Source organism: Dichotomopilus funicola, assembly GCF_033296635.1.
Source record: "Dichotomopilus funicola strain CBS 141.50 unplaced genomic scaffold C8A04scaffold_15, whole genome shotgun sequence".
In the NCBI taxonomy this organism is placed as follows: domain Eukaryota; kingdom Fungi; phylum Ascomycota; class Sordariomycetes; order Sordariales; family Chaetomiaceae; genus Dichotomopilus; species Dichotomopilus funicola.
This window is the reverse complement of record NW_026944036.1, coordinates 134,145-153,491: the sequence shown is the minus strand read 5'-3', so window position 1 is coordinate 153,491 and position 19,347 is coordinate 134,145. Positions and strand designations below refer to the sequence as shown.

At 54.9% G+C, this 19,347-nt stretch overlaps 3 protein-coding genes across 3 annotated transcripts; 1 reads left to right on the top strand and 2 right to left on the bottom strand.

Annotated features, from left to right (window-relative positions):
• Positions 1-6,947: 6,947 nt before the first annotated feature.
• Positions 6,948-9,539, bottom strand: C8A04DRAFT_26720 (putative molybdenum cofactor sulfurase; the record flags this gene model as incomplete). The annotated part of the gene is made up of 5 exons (XM_062780023.1): positions 6,948-7,089; positions 7,165-7,204; positions 7,280-7,366; positions 7,437-8,798; positions 8,975-9,539. 5 exons carry the CDS (start codon positions 9,537-9,539, stop codon positions 6,948-6,950), a joined length of 2,196 nt encoding a protein of 731 aa, XP_062638838.1.
• A 3,743-nt stretch (positions 9,540-13,282) lies between these two features.
• C8A04DRAFT_26719 (superoxide dismutase) lies at positions 13,283-14,293 on the bottom strand (the record flags this gene model as incomplete). Its single annotated transcript, XM_062780022.1, has 3 exons — positions 13,283-13,839; positions 13,918-14,122; positions 14,216-14,293. 3 exons carry the CDS (start codon positions 14,291-14,293, stop codon positions 13,283-13,285), a joined length of 840 nt encoding a protein of 279 aa, XP_062638837.1.
• Positions 14,294-17,961: 3,668 nt separating this feature from the next.
• On the top strand, positions 17,962-18,390 carry C8A04DRAFT_26718 (uncharacterized protein; the record flags this gene model as incomplete). Its single annotated transcript, XM_062780021.1, has 3 exons — positions 17,962-17,999; positions 18,082-18,232; positions 18,316-18,390. 3 exons carry the CDS (start codon positions 17,962-17,964, stop codon positions 18,388-18,390), a joined length of 264 nt encoding a protein of 87 aa, XP_062638836.1.
• Positions 18,391-19,347: the final 957 nt, after the last annotated feature.

The following is a 19,347-nucleotide window of genomic DNA, read 5'->3' as shown; positions in this document are numbered from 1 at the left end:
CATGGGGGGGGGGGGTAATTCATCCTTTGATCATTGCCAAAGCCTGAAACGCCGTTTCCAGTATTTGGTTCTCCGGAAAGATGTCAGGATCTTCTTCCAGAGCACAACCCCTGGAGGGCGACCCCGGCTTGTCTCGACGATTAACCGATCTGGGAATCAAGGCAGTACCTTAGGCATGTGCTTTCGCCATTCACCCTTACATGCCTGCCGTGATGGGATTGGGCTGGCTCAATCTCTCGATTGACCACCCCCAAACCTCCCACCCCCACTACAACGCGCTTGATTCGAGCGCCAACCAACGGCGCAGACAAGGACAGGTCTTTTTGCAGTTGGGTTGGTTTGTGCTCGGCGCCTGAATTGAGGAAAAGAAGTCTCAGCAATCACCAACTGTGTCCTGCTTCTCCTTTGAACAGGGCCCATTTGCGACGCTCTGGCTCGGGCGTCCAAAGGGCGTAAAGGTCACATCGTTATCCAGGGTTAGCCGTTGTTCATGCGTAGAAGGGTGGTATCCGTCCGGGAGCGGCCCCCATGAGGGAGATCTGATCTTGGAATCTGAGGAGCGGGCGGGCTTGGAAGGCGATCAGGAAGCCTGGAATGCCTTCCAGGGTCCAACTGCATTGCGGTCCGCTTTCGAATGAGCCCACCTCGCAGGGTTGGATAGGGTGCAACATCGTTCGCCGTTGAGCAAATGTGGATTCACAACGCCCACCGATCCGGAAAGCAAACGCCATCAATTCCGTCGCCCGATATCTTGGGATTCGTCCAAGTCGTTGGCTAAGGTAAGCTAGTTAGTGTCTCGGGAGAATTGGGCGCTTAAATAAAACGGCCACCAGGGAACGGTTATCTCTGATGAAACTCCGTTGTAATCAATTCCCTGCCGAGGCCTAGCTCGCAAGCGCTTTCTCTTGAGATTTTTTTTTTTCGCACAGAACACAACCTGAAAATCCAGCTACCCCTGTTCATTCTTCCCCCTGGTTTGCTTCCATTTTAGGGTAAGCGCCGGCGGCCATGTCCCATGGGAGGACGTCGCGCCCTTTCCTCCTTCCTCCGGAGCCCCCAATAAAAAAGGCACGTTGGGGGCTAGAGTAGGGATTCTCTTTCCTTTCGAATTTTGGTGAGATTCAGATGCGTATGAGGACCGCCGATGTTCTTTTTTCGTATCGCGGGCACCTTCAATGGAAGTTTTCGGATATGAGATGATGTTGGTTTACCCTTCACAAGCACCGAGACATTACACCCACTTTCCGCGGCCGGTTCTAGCCGGCCCGCGCTTGTCAGGTTCGAGAAAGAGAAAAGAAGAAAAATAAGAGCCGCGCTAAGGAAAGTGTCCGAGAGCTTCCAGAACAACCCACCTCCCTTAGGCGGGTGTCGGAGGAGCACCGTTCGAGGCCCAATGTCATCAGCACTGTAACTGCTCGTTATGCAACGCTCGGGAGGGGCAGTCGCCCTGCGGCGCCCGCGCGCTATGAGGGCGTTGTGGGTGGACAAACCAGGTTTGCTCGAGGACTAGCCTAGTGTCGGGTACCTTGCATGCGTTGCATGGACTCGTTCGGGTGCTCAGGTCAGTCGAGTCCAGTGTTGCCCTCGAGTCCGAAGCTGATCGTTGTTGCATCTAGAGAGAATAACCTGATGGTATTGGCCACAGTCCCCTTCGTTGACTCCAGCCTGCCAACCCCTTCATTTCTCCTCCTCCGTTCCTCCAGTATGCACTGCGACGCCTCGCTATGCACAATGTATATTGGCTATTTGGGATGCAGGCCGGAGCCGAGCAACCAAATCCCTTTCGATACCGCTAACATGCTGGCAAAATGCCGGCTGGGGCGACTGTGGTGCCTCGAGTCACCAACGCTCCACCTTTCGATGGAGCATCATACGATCCGGTTGAGAGCGAAGTCTTGACAGTCATAAGGATACAATCCATCAATATTTACGAGATATCTTCAAGCAGAGTAACCGATCACCCATATTACTCTCCAAAGACAAAAAGGCCCTAAGAAGCCGGTGGGCAAGCCACAACCCGTGCCCCCGCAAACGGTTTCCTTCCTTCCAGAAGCCCGCTAATCACAGGGGGGAAGTGGAGGGGGCGTCCATGGGACAGAAGCCCGGCGGAGCGGACCAACCGCTGCAGCCGTCAGCAACGCCACGGAGTTCGGAACAGCAGGGGATTTCCGGGGGTTGGGATGTTCCATGGCTTCTAGAAGGTTGAAGGCGAAGGACAACGCGACATGGGACGAACCGGATAGGGCAATCGTCCGCGTATGAGACTGATCTGCCCGGGGATGGATGTCGGGGTGGCCGAACGAGTCTCGCGGGGCCCGTTCTTGCTCTCCCGCAACTCCGACAATGCTGAGCTATGGGTGATCAAACACCGACGTGGTGCAGAACATCAAGCGTAACAAGAGCGTGTGGACATGGAGCAGAGCCAGCCGGTGTGGACTGAAAACCCACCATGGCCGGCATTTGGGGTCTCGATGCTCGTTACACCGGATGCACGTTACTATCGGAGTGGACGGATGAGCGGCAGAGCGTCGTGAGGACTGAAGATGGAAAAGAGGAGAGAAAGTCCAAAGGCCCACAATCTTTCGGAAACAAGGGCCGAAACTTCGCCAAGTTTGCAGGGAGGGAAAAATGACGACATGTTCAAAACCAACGGCCCCTAACCCTGGCCTCCCTGAAGACTTGACCCCCACCTGGTTCGTCAGCCACCTACCCTCACAATAAAAAAAAACCGCAGAGAAACACTGCTAACGGCAAAGCATCACCGTGATTCCGACAGTACTATGTATTCGACTGTGGCATCTCAGGAGGACCACGCCGCCACATTATTCGATGGCACAAAGCGCCGCCAAGCCCACACCCGAGCGTTCGTTTGTTGATGTTGCGCACGCTCCTGGAACCCGCTGATTGGCTACTTCATTTGATCAGAGCCTGGTGTCGGATAAATTGCGGATCCCAAATCACGCCCACTCAAGTCGATGCAGGCGCACAGCAACCCCCAAAATCCCACCACCTCAGCCGACCTTCGTCCAGTGATCCACACACCGAAGCCGAAGCACGACCGTTGAAATGCCAGTTTCGAGGCTTTTCGGGCTCCGGTTCTGAGACCCGTTAATTGCTTTCTAATACCGTCTCTTATCGAGACCCCATAGCACGGCCTTGTCTTGAAGCGGACACGTCCAGCGGCGCCTTTCAACTCCAAAGGCAGCCTCCCATGCTCACTGTTATCCATATCCGCTGTGCTCGCTGTTCATACATACTAGGGCCCCATCGAAAGATGTTCTTCCTTTGCAATCCATACCGGTCCCTCAGAAGAAGGAGTTAGAAAGTCGAGCCATCAAGGAGCCGGTGCCATTAACAAGTCTCGCTCTGGAGGAAAAGTCAACTCGAATACGAGTAAACAGTATGGCGCAGCTAGCTGTGGCAGCAGGGGGTTGCTGACGGATTTGACAGTGTTGCAGCCGGCCCGCTTCCAGAAATTCCAGGTCTTATCTGGATACTGGGTAGTGTATCATGTTCACGCCATCGTCGGCCGACTCGCCAGCTCGCCATCTTGCAATCCATTCTGTTTACATTCATGGCGTTAATATCGCCAACCATCTATCTATCCAGCTTATAAACGAGGCCGAGGCCGTTTCGGTCTTCCCGACGGGCCGCCTCGGACGCACACACAGACGAAACAAAGAATGGGAAAGAGAAGGACGACAACAGCAAACCAGAACTGTAGCAACGAGGACAAAAACAGCAACAACATCTACCTTGACTTGGCCCTGTTAGATGTCCCGCTAATAATCACCTCGGCACTAATAATTCAACGCAGGAGCGCGTCGACGCTGTCGTTCATCCATGGTCTTATGAGATGGCCGCCATTTGCGTCCACCTGCCTCATCTTTCATCATCTGACGCCGCCCATCAGTGGGCCGACGCAAGAATTGACACCTCTGCAGGTTTGATCTTCTTTTAGCCAGATTGCTGTCGTTCAACGTCAGTTTTCTCGTATCCAGCTCTTCACTTGTCCCCCCTTTCGCCTTCACATGGGGACATCGTCTGGATCTAGGATTCTGGCAAAATCGGTGGTCGGGCCGTTTTGTCCACGCCTTGGGCCCCTCGACAGATTGGCGAGCCGAACTTGAAGATATAGCGAGCGACGCTAAGGTACAAGGAGCAACTTTCTCCTTCAACTGATCTGGAATCGTCACCACTTGGTCTGGCCAAGTGTTGTATGAGGAGATTCACTCAAATTACACGCAGATTCTTCCTTCTGGCCGTATTGACCAGGCACACGCAGCCAAAAGTATGAAAAGTTTGGTATGCCCCCTGGTTCCGCAACCGATTAATTTGGCAAAGATGCGGACCGGCAGCTAGGAGGGTGCAATGACAACGGAGACTCGCTAGACCCGACCGGCCGCTACCGATCCAACCTCACCCACAGGACGGACGAGGTCTCGGAGACGGGCTTTGGGTCCCAATTGGTCCCGGAAATGCTCTTCTTGGGTTCTACGAACCTTCCTTCCGGCACCGGGTTCGGGCCCCATCGACAGGACGTGCATACAAGACACACAGATGCAGGTAAAGCAGGTGTACGATAGGTTGGTGCAAGGAATAGGGGTCGTGGTGGTGGTGGTGGTGGTGGTCCGGACGGAAGCGACAACAAGCTCTTTCCTCCCTGTATGGCGGACGTCCCGCATTCACCGGTCCCAGCGGCGGTCGTTACATCGCGTCCCGCTTATCAGAGAGGGTCTCTCTCTGGCCTTCGCGTGTGTAAGTAAGCGGGGCGTCTGCTGGCGTGCTTGTGGTCCAATTACACCGCGGCATGCATAATCGATACACGGATAGACAAAGTCCACATCATCATCAACAACAACAAACAACTCCTCACGACGTACTCTCAACACACAGATCTACAAACGCAGTAACTCCGAGCCGTGTCGTGCGCCCTCTAGTGTAAACTAATGTACGCTTTCGGCCCCATTGTATTGTCCCCCGTCCCCCCACCTGCCCATCCGCTCGCTCGGCGCCACTCCGGAGCCGCGCCAGGCAAACAACCGGGCCGGTTTGGACCTCCGAGTTTCCTCTTTCTAGAAGATCCGCGCGAAAGAGGAGAAAGAGAATGACACACAGACCACACGCACATATTTGCCGATACGGCTCATGTGGTTGGTTAGACTGCCGCTCTCTGCCGCTCCTTTATTTTGTGTTCGCCAACGCTCGCCTACGGGACTTTCTTCTGGAAGATGGGATGGAAGTTGCCGTCGCTTCTTTGGGGTTAGCTTTGCGTTGCGAGGAGGGGGGAAAATAGAGGTGTGTGGGTATGTATGTTGTGTATGTAGATAAGGTACGAAGTACGTCACGAATTGTACAGTACCTTTGTGTAGAAACACGAGGGATATTCCCTCTCTAAGAGATCTAACACAGCCCACAAACACCCACATGCCGGCCCGACATACCTACCATATATCACTCTCTCTAAGGTTTCCATCTTACCACCATGCGAAATAAACCCAAAACAGGTAGCTATTTACTTACTTACCCACCATAAGCACCAGGATCACCTCTGTATCACAACAACCCAATTACACCCGGCTTTGTCTTCACACCCTCGCACCAACGCACGACGGGATAGGCAAGGTAGGCAAGGCAGGGTAGGGCAGGGAAAGGCTCCTCCCCTCCGGGCCTTTCCGGGCCTTTCCCGGGCCGTTTTTGTTTTTTCCCTTCTGCGGCGGACGGTCCCGAACCTTGTGGATAAGCCGAGGTCGCATTCCAGCCAGCAGCAGGCACTGCAGGCAGGCGGAAGGATTAAGGAATGTGACTAACTAGCGAGGACGCCGAGGAAGAGAGGTGCCGGCCGGCCGTTGCGGCGTTGCGGTGTTTTTTTTTTCTCTTGTGTAATTTTCTTTTTGAAGTTGAGGTTATTTTTCAGCTGAAAGTGGGTTTGGCTTTTTTTTTTCGTCTCAGCTGGGGAAGATGTGCTGCGGTGGTTTTTTTTGGTTTGATGTTGTTGGCGCAGGCGGTACCGGGCCGGAATTGCCGGGAGGGAAATAATTGTTAGTGCAGTATATTGGACTCAGCCGCATGTCGACAATTAGCAATTAATGGCCTTTTGCTGAAGTCTTCATGGCTCACAGGTAGTAGCAAGTTTATTACCAAGCCGCATATCACAAGGGGAGAGAAATATTTTTGGTGTCTATTTACCTAAATCAACCGGAGTAGTGGGTAAGCCACATGTCAAATGGCTACAATTGATGCTCACTCTTGTACCCATATCATCGTGAGTCACGGGCGGTAACAAATTAAATATCGAGCGACATACCACAAGAGAAGATAAATCGTTTTGGTATGTACCTAAATACATGAAACGCAAAAATAACTTGTTATTGGTGCAGGATAATGGACCAAGCCACATGTTGCGAATTATAATTCGCGTTTCCCCATATTACCATCCTAACTCACGGGCAGTAGCGAAGTAACTACCAAGAAACATATCACAAGAGAAGAGAGATATTTTTGGTATTTACCTAAATAAATAAAAAAGAAGATAAAAAAGAAATGGTTTCGGGTAACCCCAAGCCCGTCATAAACGAACGAATACGTTAAGACCTTTTCGTTTTCGTTTTTAATGAACCTCTCCAGCCTCAGATCCCCGAAATAAGAAAAACAAAGAAACCCATTAGCATCGTATCGTGTCCAGTGACCAAGTCATTCCCCTCCCTTCCATGCACCCATCATCATTATCATCATTGACCCATCGTTATCCACCCATCGTCATCCACCCATCGTCATCCACCCATCGTCATCCACCCATCGTCATCGACCCATCGTCATCCATCCATCGTCATCCACCCTACAAATAATGTTAATGAATGCATAATTCCCCTCCCACAACGCATCATCCACATCACCCACACCAGCATTTTGTCCCACCCCCAAGACCGTCCAGCCAAGAAGATTCGTTAAACCGACGCAACAGATCCATTCCCATTGCTGCTGGCATACGCACTATCCTCCTGCGAAATAAAGACCTCACGTAAAAAGGTGATGAAGCGGTCGACGTCTTGCACAGTGCTCATGGCACCTAGACTGGCGCGGACGACTCTGTGTTATCCCATCGTAATTAGTGATTGGGTCCGAGTAAAGGCGGGGGGGGATGTTAATGATGTGGAAGCTTACCCAGTCGGTAATTCGTGGATGACGCTGATGCCATCGGGGCCTGGAGGAGAAGATGTGTTAGTATATTGGCGTCAATAATATAATAAAATGGATGGGAATTGGCGGTCCAACTCACCACAGTGATGACCAGCCGATTTCGCCCGGTTGAGTTGCCAGGGCTGATACTGAAGTGCCACGTACAAGCCGCCAGGGCAGCAGATACCTGTAGGGTGTTCACGGTTAGCCATCTCCACCTCTCTCTAGGAGGCATAAGTAAGAAACACCAAACCTACCACCAGACCTAACATAAATCCCCCTCTCATTCGCCAACCTCTCCACAGTCGCATATGACTCATACCCGCCATCAGCCCTAACCACATTAAACGCAATCGTCGCTCCCTGCCGCTTCGCATCCCCATACCCCGTCCCCTTCTTCCCTTCCTCATAAATCTTACACAGCGCCTGCCCATTCTCATACCGCAATTGCTTCATCCCGTTATACATCCGTCTCGCCAGCGCGGTGGTATACGCCGAGATGTTGCCCATGGACCCGAATACCTGGGCGTGCACCTCGATGGCCTCGCCGAGGGCTAGGATACTGTGGAAGGGCAGCGTGCCGTCCTCCAGGGCATCGTGCAATGCCGTGGCGCCGTGCTCGTCGGCTCCGCCTGCACCGGCACCAACAGACTCACCCTTGGACATATGCCACGCGCCACTAACAGTGCTGACAAGTGACACGGTGCCACCTCCAAAGTACTTGCGCAGGGTAAGGATATGTCCCGAGTCCTTGCGCACAACCAACCCGCCCAAGTCGGGGAACCCAAAGATCTTGTAGAAAGAGACACACGCGAAGTCGGGGGCTTCCGCCGGGTCGGCAAACACGGGTTTCATATCCGCCGTCATGGCCAGCGCGGCGGCGTCCAGAAGGCTGTAGGTGTCTGTGCCAGTGCTGCGGTGGCGGCCGTTGCGCGCCATGCGGCGGATGCGGCCGGCCCAGCCGTTGGGGGTTCGGCGGCCGGTAAGGTTGGATTGGCCTGGCCAGCCGACGAGGCCGAGGCTGGAGTGGCGGCCTACGGATGTCCAGCTGTCGTTGTCGTTGTCGTCGGCGTCGGGGTCTGACTCGCCGTCGTCATCGGTTCCGTCGCGAGCGTAGCCGTTGACGGCGACACCGTTACCATGGTCATGGGCATGGCGTTCAGCGAGACTCAACCACCGTTCGATTTCGGCATCTCCCCCACCGAAGCAATGCTGCCCTCCCTTACCCGTCAGCTCCCGCACACCCACCAGACTGGTATGCGCATCCCGATGATACCCATACCAGAACCCCCCCTGACCACCACCCTTTTTCTTCCCCACACCGACCCCCGATGCCTTCCCATCAACAACAACCCCCTCTCCCAAATCCCGAAACGTATCGGCCACTAGCTTAATCGCCGCCGTCGCATTGGCAGTAAACACCAGGTCAAAATGGTCCGGATCAGCGCCGAGGAACCGCAGGGTTGCTAGGCGAATAGCATCAACAGCGGCGCCGGAGCGGGCCGCAGGGGCGTTGCTTGAGTGCGGGTTGCCGTAGAGCGAGGTGGTGAGCAAGGCTGTGGTGCGGTGGAGGGTGGAAACGGCTGGGATGGTGGCGCCGCTGTGGTCGAGGTAGGTGCCTGTGTGAAGGTGTTGTTAGTTAGGAGGTCATGGTTGGTTTGGGTCGGCTGGGTAATGATATATGAGAGGGGGTTGTAAGGGGGGGAAATGAAATAGCATGATGGGGGACCGTGGAGTCTAGAAATGGACCAGAAGAAAAGAAGGAATGAAAAGGACTAGATATAATTGGGCGCACCTTGGTTCATATGGGGGTACTCCTCCGCGCGGATGACCTCCACTGACTTGTTGTAAGGACACACCGGCGCAGCATTGCCGTTGACTAGCTTCTCGGCGTCTTCGACGGCAGCCCTCTTGTGACTCTTGGTCACTTTGTTTCGGGGCGCCACGCGAGCGCCGTTGACGACACCACTAACAGTACCGTTGCTAGTGCCGTTGACGGCAGCACCATTCTGCTTATTGGTCGTCAGATGGTGCTGCTCAGAAACCTGGAGGCCATTCGAATTTTGGCCCCCATTGACGACATCGATCTCGTCGGCGATAGGTCGGTTGGTGTCCACCGTCGGTTGGGTGGTCTTATTGGGGGCTGTGACCGGGCCGAGCGTAGTCTCTTTCGGGCCAGGCTTGTCTCCCGGGGCAGCGGCCTTGGGGCCCGAGCTAAGCCGACGACGGATAGAGGCTAAGGATCTGCGCCGCCACGAGGTGTCTAGGGTGCTTTGCTTGCTATCCACCTTCGCGGGGGGAGGATCATGCTGCTCAGGCTTACGCCGAGAAAGGCGATAAATAAAGTTTGAATGGGGCATGGTGAAAGAAAGGAATATGCTTGGAGGATTGGCACAATGTAAGACAGAGCGTCTGGGGCGGCACAAAGAACGACGAACGGCTCAAGGCTCTTATATGTACGCAGTACTTGTCCTGTCCCGCCCTGTCCTGTCCTGTTCCTGTCACGGCTCTCGGCGAGGGGGCAAACAACTCTCTTAACCCGCCGGCCTCGATTTATCAGCTCCGATCTAAGAGACGGTAGGGTTACTTTTGGTCGTCAATAGCCTGCCGCATGTGGGAACTCGAGCGGCGTCGTGTACTGTGTAACGAACGGCTGGACAGGAACGCGAAGCGGTATGTGCCTTGGAAGGGGATCAACCTCGTCCCGAACCCTCCACTACGAGAAACACTCCCGCACCGGGGAGCCAGGCGAGCCCACCCGGCCAGCTGATCCCATCCATCCGATATCACCAGACCGCCCTGGTATCCCTCGCCTACCGCCCTCTTGACGTGGCAAGCGACCAATGCCGAGCTAGAGTCCGCGCCAGAATAGAGATGGGGGGGTGGGTAAACATCTCTGCGGACCGCATGAGAGGCCCACTGCCAGACCGGCCGGAGCCGGTTCCGAGTTCCATCACCCGTGGCTGTCTAGCTCGCCAACACCGGTCGTGACACACGATGCTACCCCCCGACTCCCGGTGTTCCCGGTGTTCCTCGGCGGGCGAAGGGACCGCACACCGTTGGTCAGGCCCATCGAGGTGGGGTGTGAGTGAAGGATTTGAGAAGAAATAGCTTGAGGATCTTCGGCGTCACTACACTCCCCCTCCCCATGTGTTGAGCGGGATGGGAAGACGGACAAGGCCTGGAAGAAAACCGAAAAGAAAAAAAGCCGCAGGCAAGTCCAGCACCGGACGGTGACCACAAGACTCCAGCCTCACACCTTCGAGCCCATGAGACAGAAAAGTCAAGGACCGGTAGAAACTATCCGTCGTGTTGCCGTGCGGTTGGCTGTTCTGGTTAACGTTACTGCACGTCTGTCGATATCGGAAGGCAATAGCGGTCCGCCGGTTCACCGTTTTTCCTTGATATGGATGCCCCTGGATGTCTCACTTCTTTCCAGGTAGGAGGCCATATCCTTGGGTAACAAAATGGCAACGTGGAACCAGAGAGTACCTGCGTTAGGTTAGTTCTGAGTCAAACCGGTGGTCACAGTTCATCGCGAACGGAAAGGAGAGTGGCTCAGAATTACATTGAAAAGCGGCCGAGGTTATGGTCCCGTCCAGCTGAGATTTTCCTTTCCTTTCCCTTCCTTCTCGCTTCCTTGTTTGCGGTTTGGCGTCACTGGGAAGAACGACAACGGATTGGCTAGAAAGACAAATGAGTATTCATCGCGGTGGGAGAAGGCGACTCCGCAGCTCTGGCAGAGGGTTGCTAGTGGTGAGGCTGCGTCTGGGTGGAGTGATAGGCTCCTTAGTGAAAAGCCGTAGCCCTACCGAGATATCACTTGCAGCTGAGGCGTCAATTCCGCGCCGCTAAGTGCGACCTCTGCTGCTCCCTTGCCCAAACTTGCAGGGGTCAATCCATTGTAGGCCCGAAATCCCTCGAGGCCTCGAGACCACCTCTTTGAGCCGAGCCGGGGACTAGGAGCTCCCCGATCACGGCAACGTCGCCGATTCCGAAGGCAATCGACGAAGATGATTTGCCGAGTGCTCAAACTCCCATCCCATCTGGGTGGGCGGGTAGGGTGACATTGCGGCTGCCGTTGGAGCTGAGCCCCGAACTGCAAGATACGGCGGGCGACGGCCGCCCATCTGGCATTACGCTGGACCGATCTGGTTGCCGGGACGGTTCCAGCGATCGTGCCGCGGGTTGTCACCATGACTGCTGCTTGTGAGGTTCCACTGCAGCCAAATGACAGCGGTGTCCTGACCTAATGGCCTGATGGCCCCTTGGTACCAAGAATGGGGTGCAGATGTTGCCGAGCTGTCAAATCGTCCAGGAACTCCCTGACCTGTGGCTGGGGAAGATCGACAATTCAACCCTTGGTCTGGCCCGTTACCGTCCGAGGCTTGGGTCCCGTGTCTTGGACGGAGACAGCGGATACAGCTGTCAACCTGTCAACGCCGAGTACGTAGTGGGGGGGGAGGGAGCTTCGAGTGTAGTGTACGTGCAGAGAGGACGTCGGCAATACATTAGCGAATACACATTTTTTGCGCCGAGAGCTAGCGGCAAGACATTGGAGACCAGGCTCCGTCATCCCAGCTGAACTACCCGATCGGATATCTCTAAGAGTAAGCTCGAGCCGAATGCGAGTACCGACAGAGAAACTCCGTATCGTGTGGAAGGACGCAGGGAGCAAAAAAAGACGTGTGTTCCACGCGGCCGTGCGATTCCATCAAGAGCGGATCGTAAATCTTCTCGTCACCGGGCCTTGGTGCTTTTTCTTGCAGCAAACTGCAGGATCGCACGATGATGTCGACATGCAGAGTAGTGTATGCACGGAGAGGGCCCGGCTCGTTGGAGCAAGTCGACAATGGGGCCACTACCTAAGACAGATCGACGTGGCACTCCTCTCCCCGCAGTCATCGTATTTTTTTTCTGGATCCAGGAGACGGGAAGCGACAGTTCGTTGCTGGCTTGTCTCGGTCGCCGCCGCGTTGTGCGCCGCGTGCTCTGTTCCCAGTGTAGTAGGTTGTCTGATTCTGGAGAATTGAGAGCGAGCAAGCGAGCGAGTGAGTGATGGATGTGATGAAAAAACTCCGACGCGCGGTTGCGACCTTTGGGAGGTTCAGGTGGGAAGGGGTTGTTGAAGAATCCACACAACTGCGTTCTTGCGCTTTCCCGCCCGGGCCAAGCATTGATCGACGCTAGGGATCCTCCCGGCAGCCCGGACTGCGGGGGCTCCAGCTGGACCGGCGAGCCAGGGCTCGGCAAGAACACCCTCGGGCCAGGCTCACGGAGCGGGTCCGCACCCACCACCGCCTGCGAGTAACCTGCAGTTCGTCCGAAACGGGAAGGAAAGACCCGCCACGGTAACTCCTCCCTTGCCTTGTTTGATAGTGAGGATGGATAAGGAAAGAGCAAACAAGAACTCTCCACAAGCATGGGAAGGTAGGGAATGTTCTCTCTTCCTGCATGTTATTCCGTTTTCTTATCAAAACACGATTTGTCAAACCCATGGGATCATGGCCAACCCGATTCAACACCGACTGCCGACTGCCGCGACACCATTAACTAACTTGCCGGCAATAGCCATGGTCCATGAATGATCTCCAAGATCGGAGAGTTTGGCCCAATGCAAGGTCGCTTCTCGCTTACCGTATATCACATCACATCACCACTCTCCCGGTTCATGCAGCCAACAACGCAGCTAAACGATTGCGGCTGTCACTGCTGCTCATCTCGGTTTACCCACAACGCGCATCAACACCTCGTGATCTCGACGGGCAAGCAGAAACGGAAGAATATTAGTCAAGGGTTTTCTCTCATTATCATTACGCCCACCCATTCCTTCATCCACCTAACACCAATCCAGTCGCTCAAAACCGCATCGCTCCATCACACGTTCAACATTGTCAATTAAGGGTTTAGCCGCAGCGCACATACGTGTACTTGCCTTCGCAGTGATCGAAAAGCGCAAAAAAGCAGGGGACGAAGAGGAGGAGATGAACGAGAAAAAAAGGTTCAAATAATAACGCCGCTCAGACTTTCCTCTTTCCTTTCCTTAGGTATTCCCAACTCCCTTTTTCCCCATCAATAAACCCTTACCATCCTACACATCTCTTTAAAACATCATAGCCACCAGACCAGCAACCGCCGCAATACCACCCGCGCCACTGCCTAGAATCGCCGCGGCGCCAGTCGACACGCTGCTAGTAGCGCTGGTCGGCGAGGCGGTAGCGCTGCCCTCGTCACCACCAGAGCCGGAGGTCGAGGTCGGCGGCGGGGTGGTGAAGCTTGAGGGCGGGGTGGTGAAGCTCGAGGGCGACGAGGCAGTCGAGGAGCTATCGCCATTGCCGCCGCCGGGCAGCCGGACGCGCTCGAAGCTGGCGCAGGTGATGCGAGTCTTGTTGGGGAAGTGGAAGACGATGCTGCGGTTGCCGAAGAAGGCGCCGAGGCCCTCGACGGTCGTGGCGTAGTCGTCGATGTATTCCGCCTCGAACGACAAGTCGTCGCCGGGCTGGATCTTGCCGTGCTTGCCGCTCAGGTCACCGACCTGGCACGTCTCGGGAGCATCTTTGTTGCAGGACGGGTCCTCACCGCGGATGTAGGGGTCCAAGTGCGCGAGCGTTTCGGTGCAGTTGCCCGTTACGGGGACGGGGTTGACGTGCAGGTGGTAGGCTGAGATTCAGTTAGTATTCTGTAGCACAGTTTGTACACATCGTAGGGACGGTTATGACAGCCGTGGTGTGAACATACTGAAAGGCCCGCCAGTCGAAGGCAGGTTGTTGAGCTTGACGCTGAAACGCACGCCCTTGCCGCCGTCGCCGGCCCGGGCCGTCACCTCGCCCTCAATGTTGCCGCCCTCGGGATACGCCGGCTCAAAGAAGGCTGACCTGGGCAGGATCGCCTTGTACACCGCATTCTCAGGGTTGTTGGTAATCGCGGCCGCATCGCCCAATTGCTATCCATCAACCAACCAATGTCAGCCCCACAATGCACAAGGGAGAGACCTATGAGAGAGAGAGGTGTAAATGCGTGGGAGCAAACAACATACACCTGTCGTGGCATCCTGAGCAGAGACGTGCGCACCGGCCGCAGCCAGGAGCAGGGAGATCTGAGTCGAAACGCGCATTTTGGCGGTGATGGTTTTCTGCGTTTAGTTTTGTTTGTCTTGGTTTGTTTGGTTTCGGTTTGGCTTTGCTGTAGGTACGGCTGGGTAGAGTGAGGTAGGTAACGCGAATCAACCCGGAATGGGAAGACTGAGAAGCGGATTATGCAACTTGAAGGGAAATAAAATTCCACACCTTTTTCCTGAGGGCAAAATAGGAAAAGCAGGCGAAGGGGAAGGGAATGGGGGGGAGGAAGGGAACACGACCTTCTTATAGGCCTCCTTTGTGGACAGGATAATAACCCGACCTTTCTCGCTCCCTCACTCTCACTCCCGTCTCTCTCCTGTCCTATCCTGTTCCTTGCGTGCATGTGTGTACTATGTAAGCGGCGGCAAAGTGGTCCAGTGGGAAAATTAAGGTTGGGGAGCCAGGGTAGGTCCTTGGTGTCACACTCACCCCCCCTGGCAATTAAGGTTCCCGCCCACAGCCCATAGGCTACGCTGGTACCTGAGGTTCGGTTGGATTGGAAGGGGGGGATTGCACTAAACAAAGAAAGAGACCTGGGTCTGGGGTGGCAGGGCAGGGCAGGGCAAGGCTCGCAGGCGTCAGGTCACTTTTTCAGGTCGCCCACCCGCACACCCGCAGAATTGACCGGGGAGGACATCGGATGGGCCACGATCGTTTCGAGATACACATTGGCAGGTCTCGAGCTTCTGGTCGATCGGAAAGTACGGGCCGGACCTGATCTCATTCTAATCTTTTTTTCTTTTTTGGTTTTTGGGGTCACCCTCAACTGCCCGCGGGTAGAATCGAGAATAGAGACTGTCAGCGTTGTTCCGGTCATCTCGTCTGGAAGCCCGTTCACGGGAACAACTTTCAGCAGGCTGGGAGATTGGAAAGGGGACGGAAAACGGTTGCTTGTGTGACGGCATGAAGGGAACACAGAAAATGGAATCTTTCACTGTGCGAGGCAGGTATCCAGTCCCAACATGGTAAGAAGAAAAACATCTGCAGCAGCCAGGTCAGCAGTTGCAACGCGTGGCCTGTTGGTTCGACGGCACATCCACGTCCATCCTGCAAGTGTACAGGCAGGAGGTGGTGCCGTGCCTTGCAGTTGCCGCCAGCCTTCTCACACCTCCATACCCCCCGGACGCAACCACGCAAACCCCGAGGTCCGGTACAGTCCTCCTCCCCTAAATTGCCGATAAATTAGACGCCCAACCACCATTAATCCTCGATTGCATTCGCTTCTATGTAGTTGGTACAGTACCATGCTGTCCATTGGCCGCCTGAATGGCCCAACGCTGCAGCTCCTGGCACAGCGGACGGCACAGTTCGTGTTTGCTCCTTTGGAAATTTGTCTAGTGTACACTGACCATACATTTTTTCTTGGAGGGTTTGCCGAACGGGCGGAGGAGGATGGAAATTGGGATTCGCCCGGCACCAAACCTACCGACCAAGGCTCGGCTGTTGTTGAAGCCGTCCTGGAGACCTCAGCTTTGTCCTACACTACCCTGAAGAAGTTTAGAATCGAGGTGTGTCAAGTACGCTTTACTGACGCCATCGGGATCGGCAGTGCTGGGCCTCGGCGATATCGTGGGCGACGATGCGAAGGGAAAAAACACCCGATCCATGTGGGCTTCAGCACTGCCAGTACCGATTTGGAAGCGCTGAGTTGGTTGGCTGACCGATTGCGGCCGCTGGACTGGGCGGGCTGGGCTGGGGGCTGCACTGTTGGTTGAACAAACAGCCCGCCCGCAGCGGCTGCAAGGACCGGCCGTTTCACAAGCATGTTTGTTTGGGCCACTCCGCAAAGGACCCCATTCCCTATGATATTCTTTACCCTATTCTGTGTTGGGTGAGCCGAGGAGCGATTGGGACCGATCGGCTACACGTACGAGCCAAACTTTGGGGGCATGAGAAACCAGTTTCTTGAAATGTTCGTCCCCCGCGTGGGCATCTCCATGTCTCACGGAAAGCAAATCGTTGCTTTTAGCGGCTCGGAAATTGCATTTCGCTGACGTGACCGCGTAGCAGCGGCTATACTGGAAGAGGTGAGATTCCTGTTTGGGAACAAAAAATGACGGGACCACCTTCTCTGAAGTTCTGAATGCAGATCTCCGGATCGAGAACCCCCAGTCGCCCAGCAAGGCTTCATTCCTGCTGTTATGCTATTGGCAAGCAATTTCCGGAGACGGGCACGCGGAACGCGGCAGGTCTCATCATCGGCAACATGGTCACCAACAACAATTGTTAGTGTTAGTTGTTCGTGGTGCTGTTAGTACTGGAGTTAGTGTAGCATCGTCAAGTGGTGACGGCAGCAGTCACAACGCGGCGAAAAGATCGACTGTGGTCCGATGATGCGTCCTAGTGGCTGAGCGTTCGAGCACTTCTTCGGACCAGCGACTGCCGTGCGGCTCCCATCTACCTGTGCTTGTGTTTCACTAGAATGCTCGCTGCTCGCATCTCAAGAATCAGAATAGATGGCCGGCGCATAGTGTGGGCTGAGAACATCCCGAGTGTGTGTGTGTGAATGTTGGTCGTCACTACTGTACGTCGTCGTCGTCGTCGTAACCTGGCTGGGGGCGGGCTGGACCAGGCGGTGGGCGCTTGTCTGGGGAGATCGGTTTCAGATTGAACCCTCACCTTCGGCTCGCTTGGCGTTTCGTTTCCCTTCTGCCAATCCCGATACAGGTGCCCAATGAGGACAGGACATTTCGCGACCCTTAGGGGCAACAAAACATGCGGGTTGCGACAAGAGGACGAGTTGGCATCCAGCTGCACCAGCTTGGGGGCTGATATGGCGGGGTCAAGACGGATGCATACAGGCTTACGCCAAAGGGGGTTGCTTTGCAGGAGGCTGAGCCGGCACACGCACGGCGGCCCGGGCGGCTACCCAACGTCCCGAAGCCCCTCGGTACAAGCGCTCTCCGCTGTTGTCCGCGGCCGACGTTGGACGAAAAATACTGTTTACATAGAACAGATGTACGGATAGGGCATCGTCTAACGAGTTTCCCCAGGTCCTTAGTGTAAGGCTCGCATTCCGGTCAAGTTTAAGGCGATCCTAAACTTTTCGGGTCGCTCCCCATGGGGGGGGCAGAAACGGGCGACCAGCCGTCCCTCTCAAGGACCAGCCGTCCCTCTCAAGGACCAGCAATCCCTGTGAAGGGAACCACTGATTTCGACAAACGAGGAAGAAAGGATCCGGTCACAGTGTTCTCGGCCGTCAATTGGGTTCGTAAAGGGCCGTTACGGTAAATTTATGGTTGAAGGAGGAACCTGAGGCCGAGAATCGACAACACGGGAGTTTTCATGGCTCCCAAGAAGGAAGCTTGGGGGCTGGTGGTGAAGGCCGAGATCCATTTTGGGATGCAGCCTAGAAGCACAGGCCCTTCACTGAACCGTCAGCAACAAGCGGCATCTTGGCGCCTCAATCCTTAGGCGTCAATAAAATGTGGGTCCATTTCGGCCGCGTGGTTGGGGCCTGGGTCAGCCGAAGCTCGCCGCAGCATGGAACTCCAAACCGCCAACCAACCATCCGCCTCAACGCCGATTGTACGGTAGCTCCATCAGCCATCACCAGACGCCCGCGCTGAGTCGAAACTCAGCTTCCCGGATCCGCCGTGACATCAATCGACGGTCTCACCCCCTCCGTTCCTGTCGAGCGAACCGCTCGCCGCTTTCGCCCAAGATGAAGCCCGTCGTGAGCGCGATGCAAGCATGGTCTTGGTAGGTGACGCAATTACCCAGGTGATAAATCTGGATAGTGGTCAGGGCAATAAAGGGTTTGTCAGTTCTAACAGTTTTTTAGCTTCGTGATCTCAGTATTCGCGATCGTCATTCTCTCCGTCCTCGGCGTCCTCTTCCGCGGAAACCACCCTGAGCTTGTTGGAGGCGAGGAGGATCCCGCGGACGGGCCGGCGGTGGCTGCCACAGTCTTCACGGCTGTCATCATATACGCTGTATGTTCAATTAGCCAGTATCAAGCTTTTGCCAGCGGACGCTTCTTTTGTGAGGGCAGATTGTTAATCTTGACCATCTTCAGGTGTTCCTCGTCTTCTGCGGCCTGCAAGGCCTGCTACACATGCGCGAAAACCGGAGAGGCGCCATCGCACTATAGAAGGGACCTAATGGGCTTTTGAATATCGGGACTCGGCGTTTTAGGTCTTTGGCTTGGAAGGGGCAAGCATTTTATCCCCACGAGGGACATGCTGCGCCATACATACTGTACTCATCCAATTAGGCGTTTTGGTGGCCGGCGATGCTTCCGATGCTGTGAACGGTTGCATTTTTTTCTCTTTGGCAGAGCCGGGAGCAGGAATAGTATTGTCTGTTTTGAGAACGGCTGGGAAGCCACATACTCGGGCAACTTGGAAAACGTGAGTCTGCTGTCTGCTTTCACTAGATCTGAACCCTAAAGGAGTCCAACGGAAGGTCTCGTCGGTCTGGCTTGTTAAAATCAAATTCAACAAATTTGGGAAAGCACAACCGTCGCAGCTCCGCTCGGCCTTAAGTTCCATGCTTCAAACTACCTCGACAATCTCGATGGTTCTTACCTCGAAACTTGGGAAGCGGGCTCTACCTTCCCAGCTAAGCCGTCATAGGGCAGCTTTCAGGCTTTCTCGCCATTCTTGCATTGGATATGAAAGTCGGCAGACCCAGACGTCTTGGCACCCACCCACCAGGCTTGTGCCTGACCTGCAGGCTTCATCCATGGCTTTCCCTTGTTGCTTCAAGTGCTCCCGGCGATTTTCTTCATCAATTCGAATTATTGATTTTTCTTGCATGGTTGTTTTCAGGCACTGTAGGCACCCCAGGCAACAGCGGGACACAAATTCCATTGACAACACTCGATCTGAGTTGTCACGGGATTTCGCGTCCAGTTCGTGTGACAAGAACTCATCATTCTAGGCAGAACAGCTCCGCTTGAGTCTGAATGTGGGGAGTTGTGGACGCGGTGAGCCAAACTCGCGCCACAAGGCATACATGCATACCAGGACTTAGACGAACAACCGGATACGATCCAAAGACGATTCGGCGTCCGTCCCGAGGTTTTCTCTTTAAAACTAGGGCCACT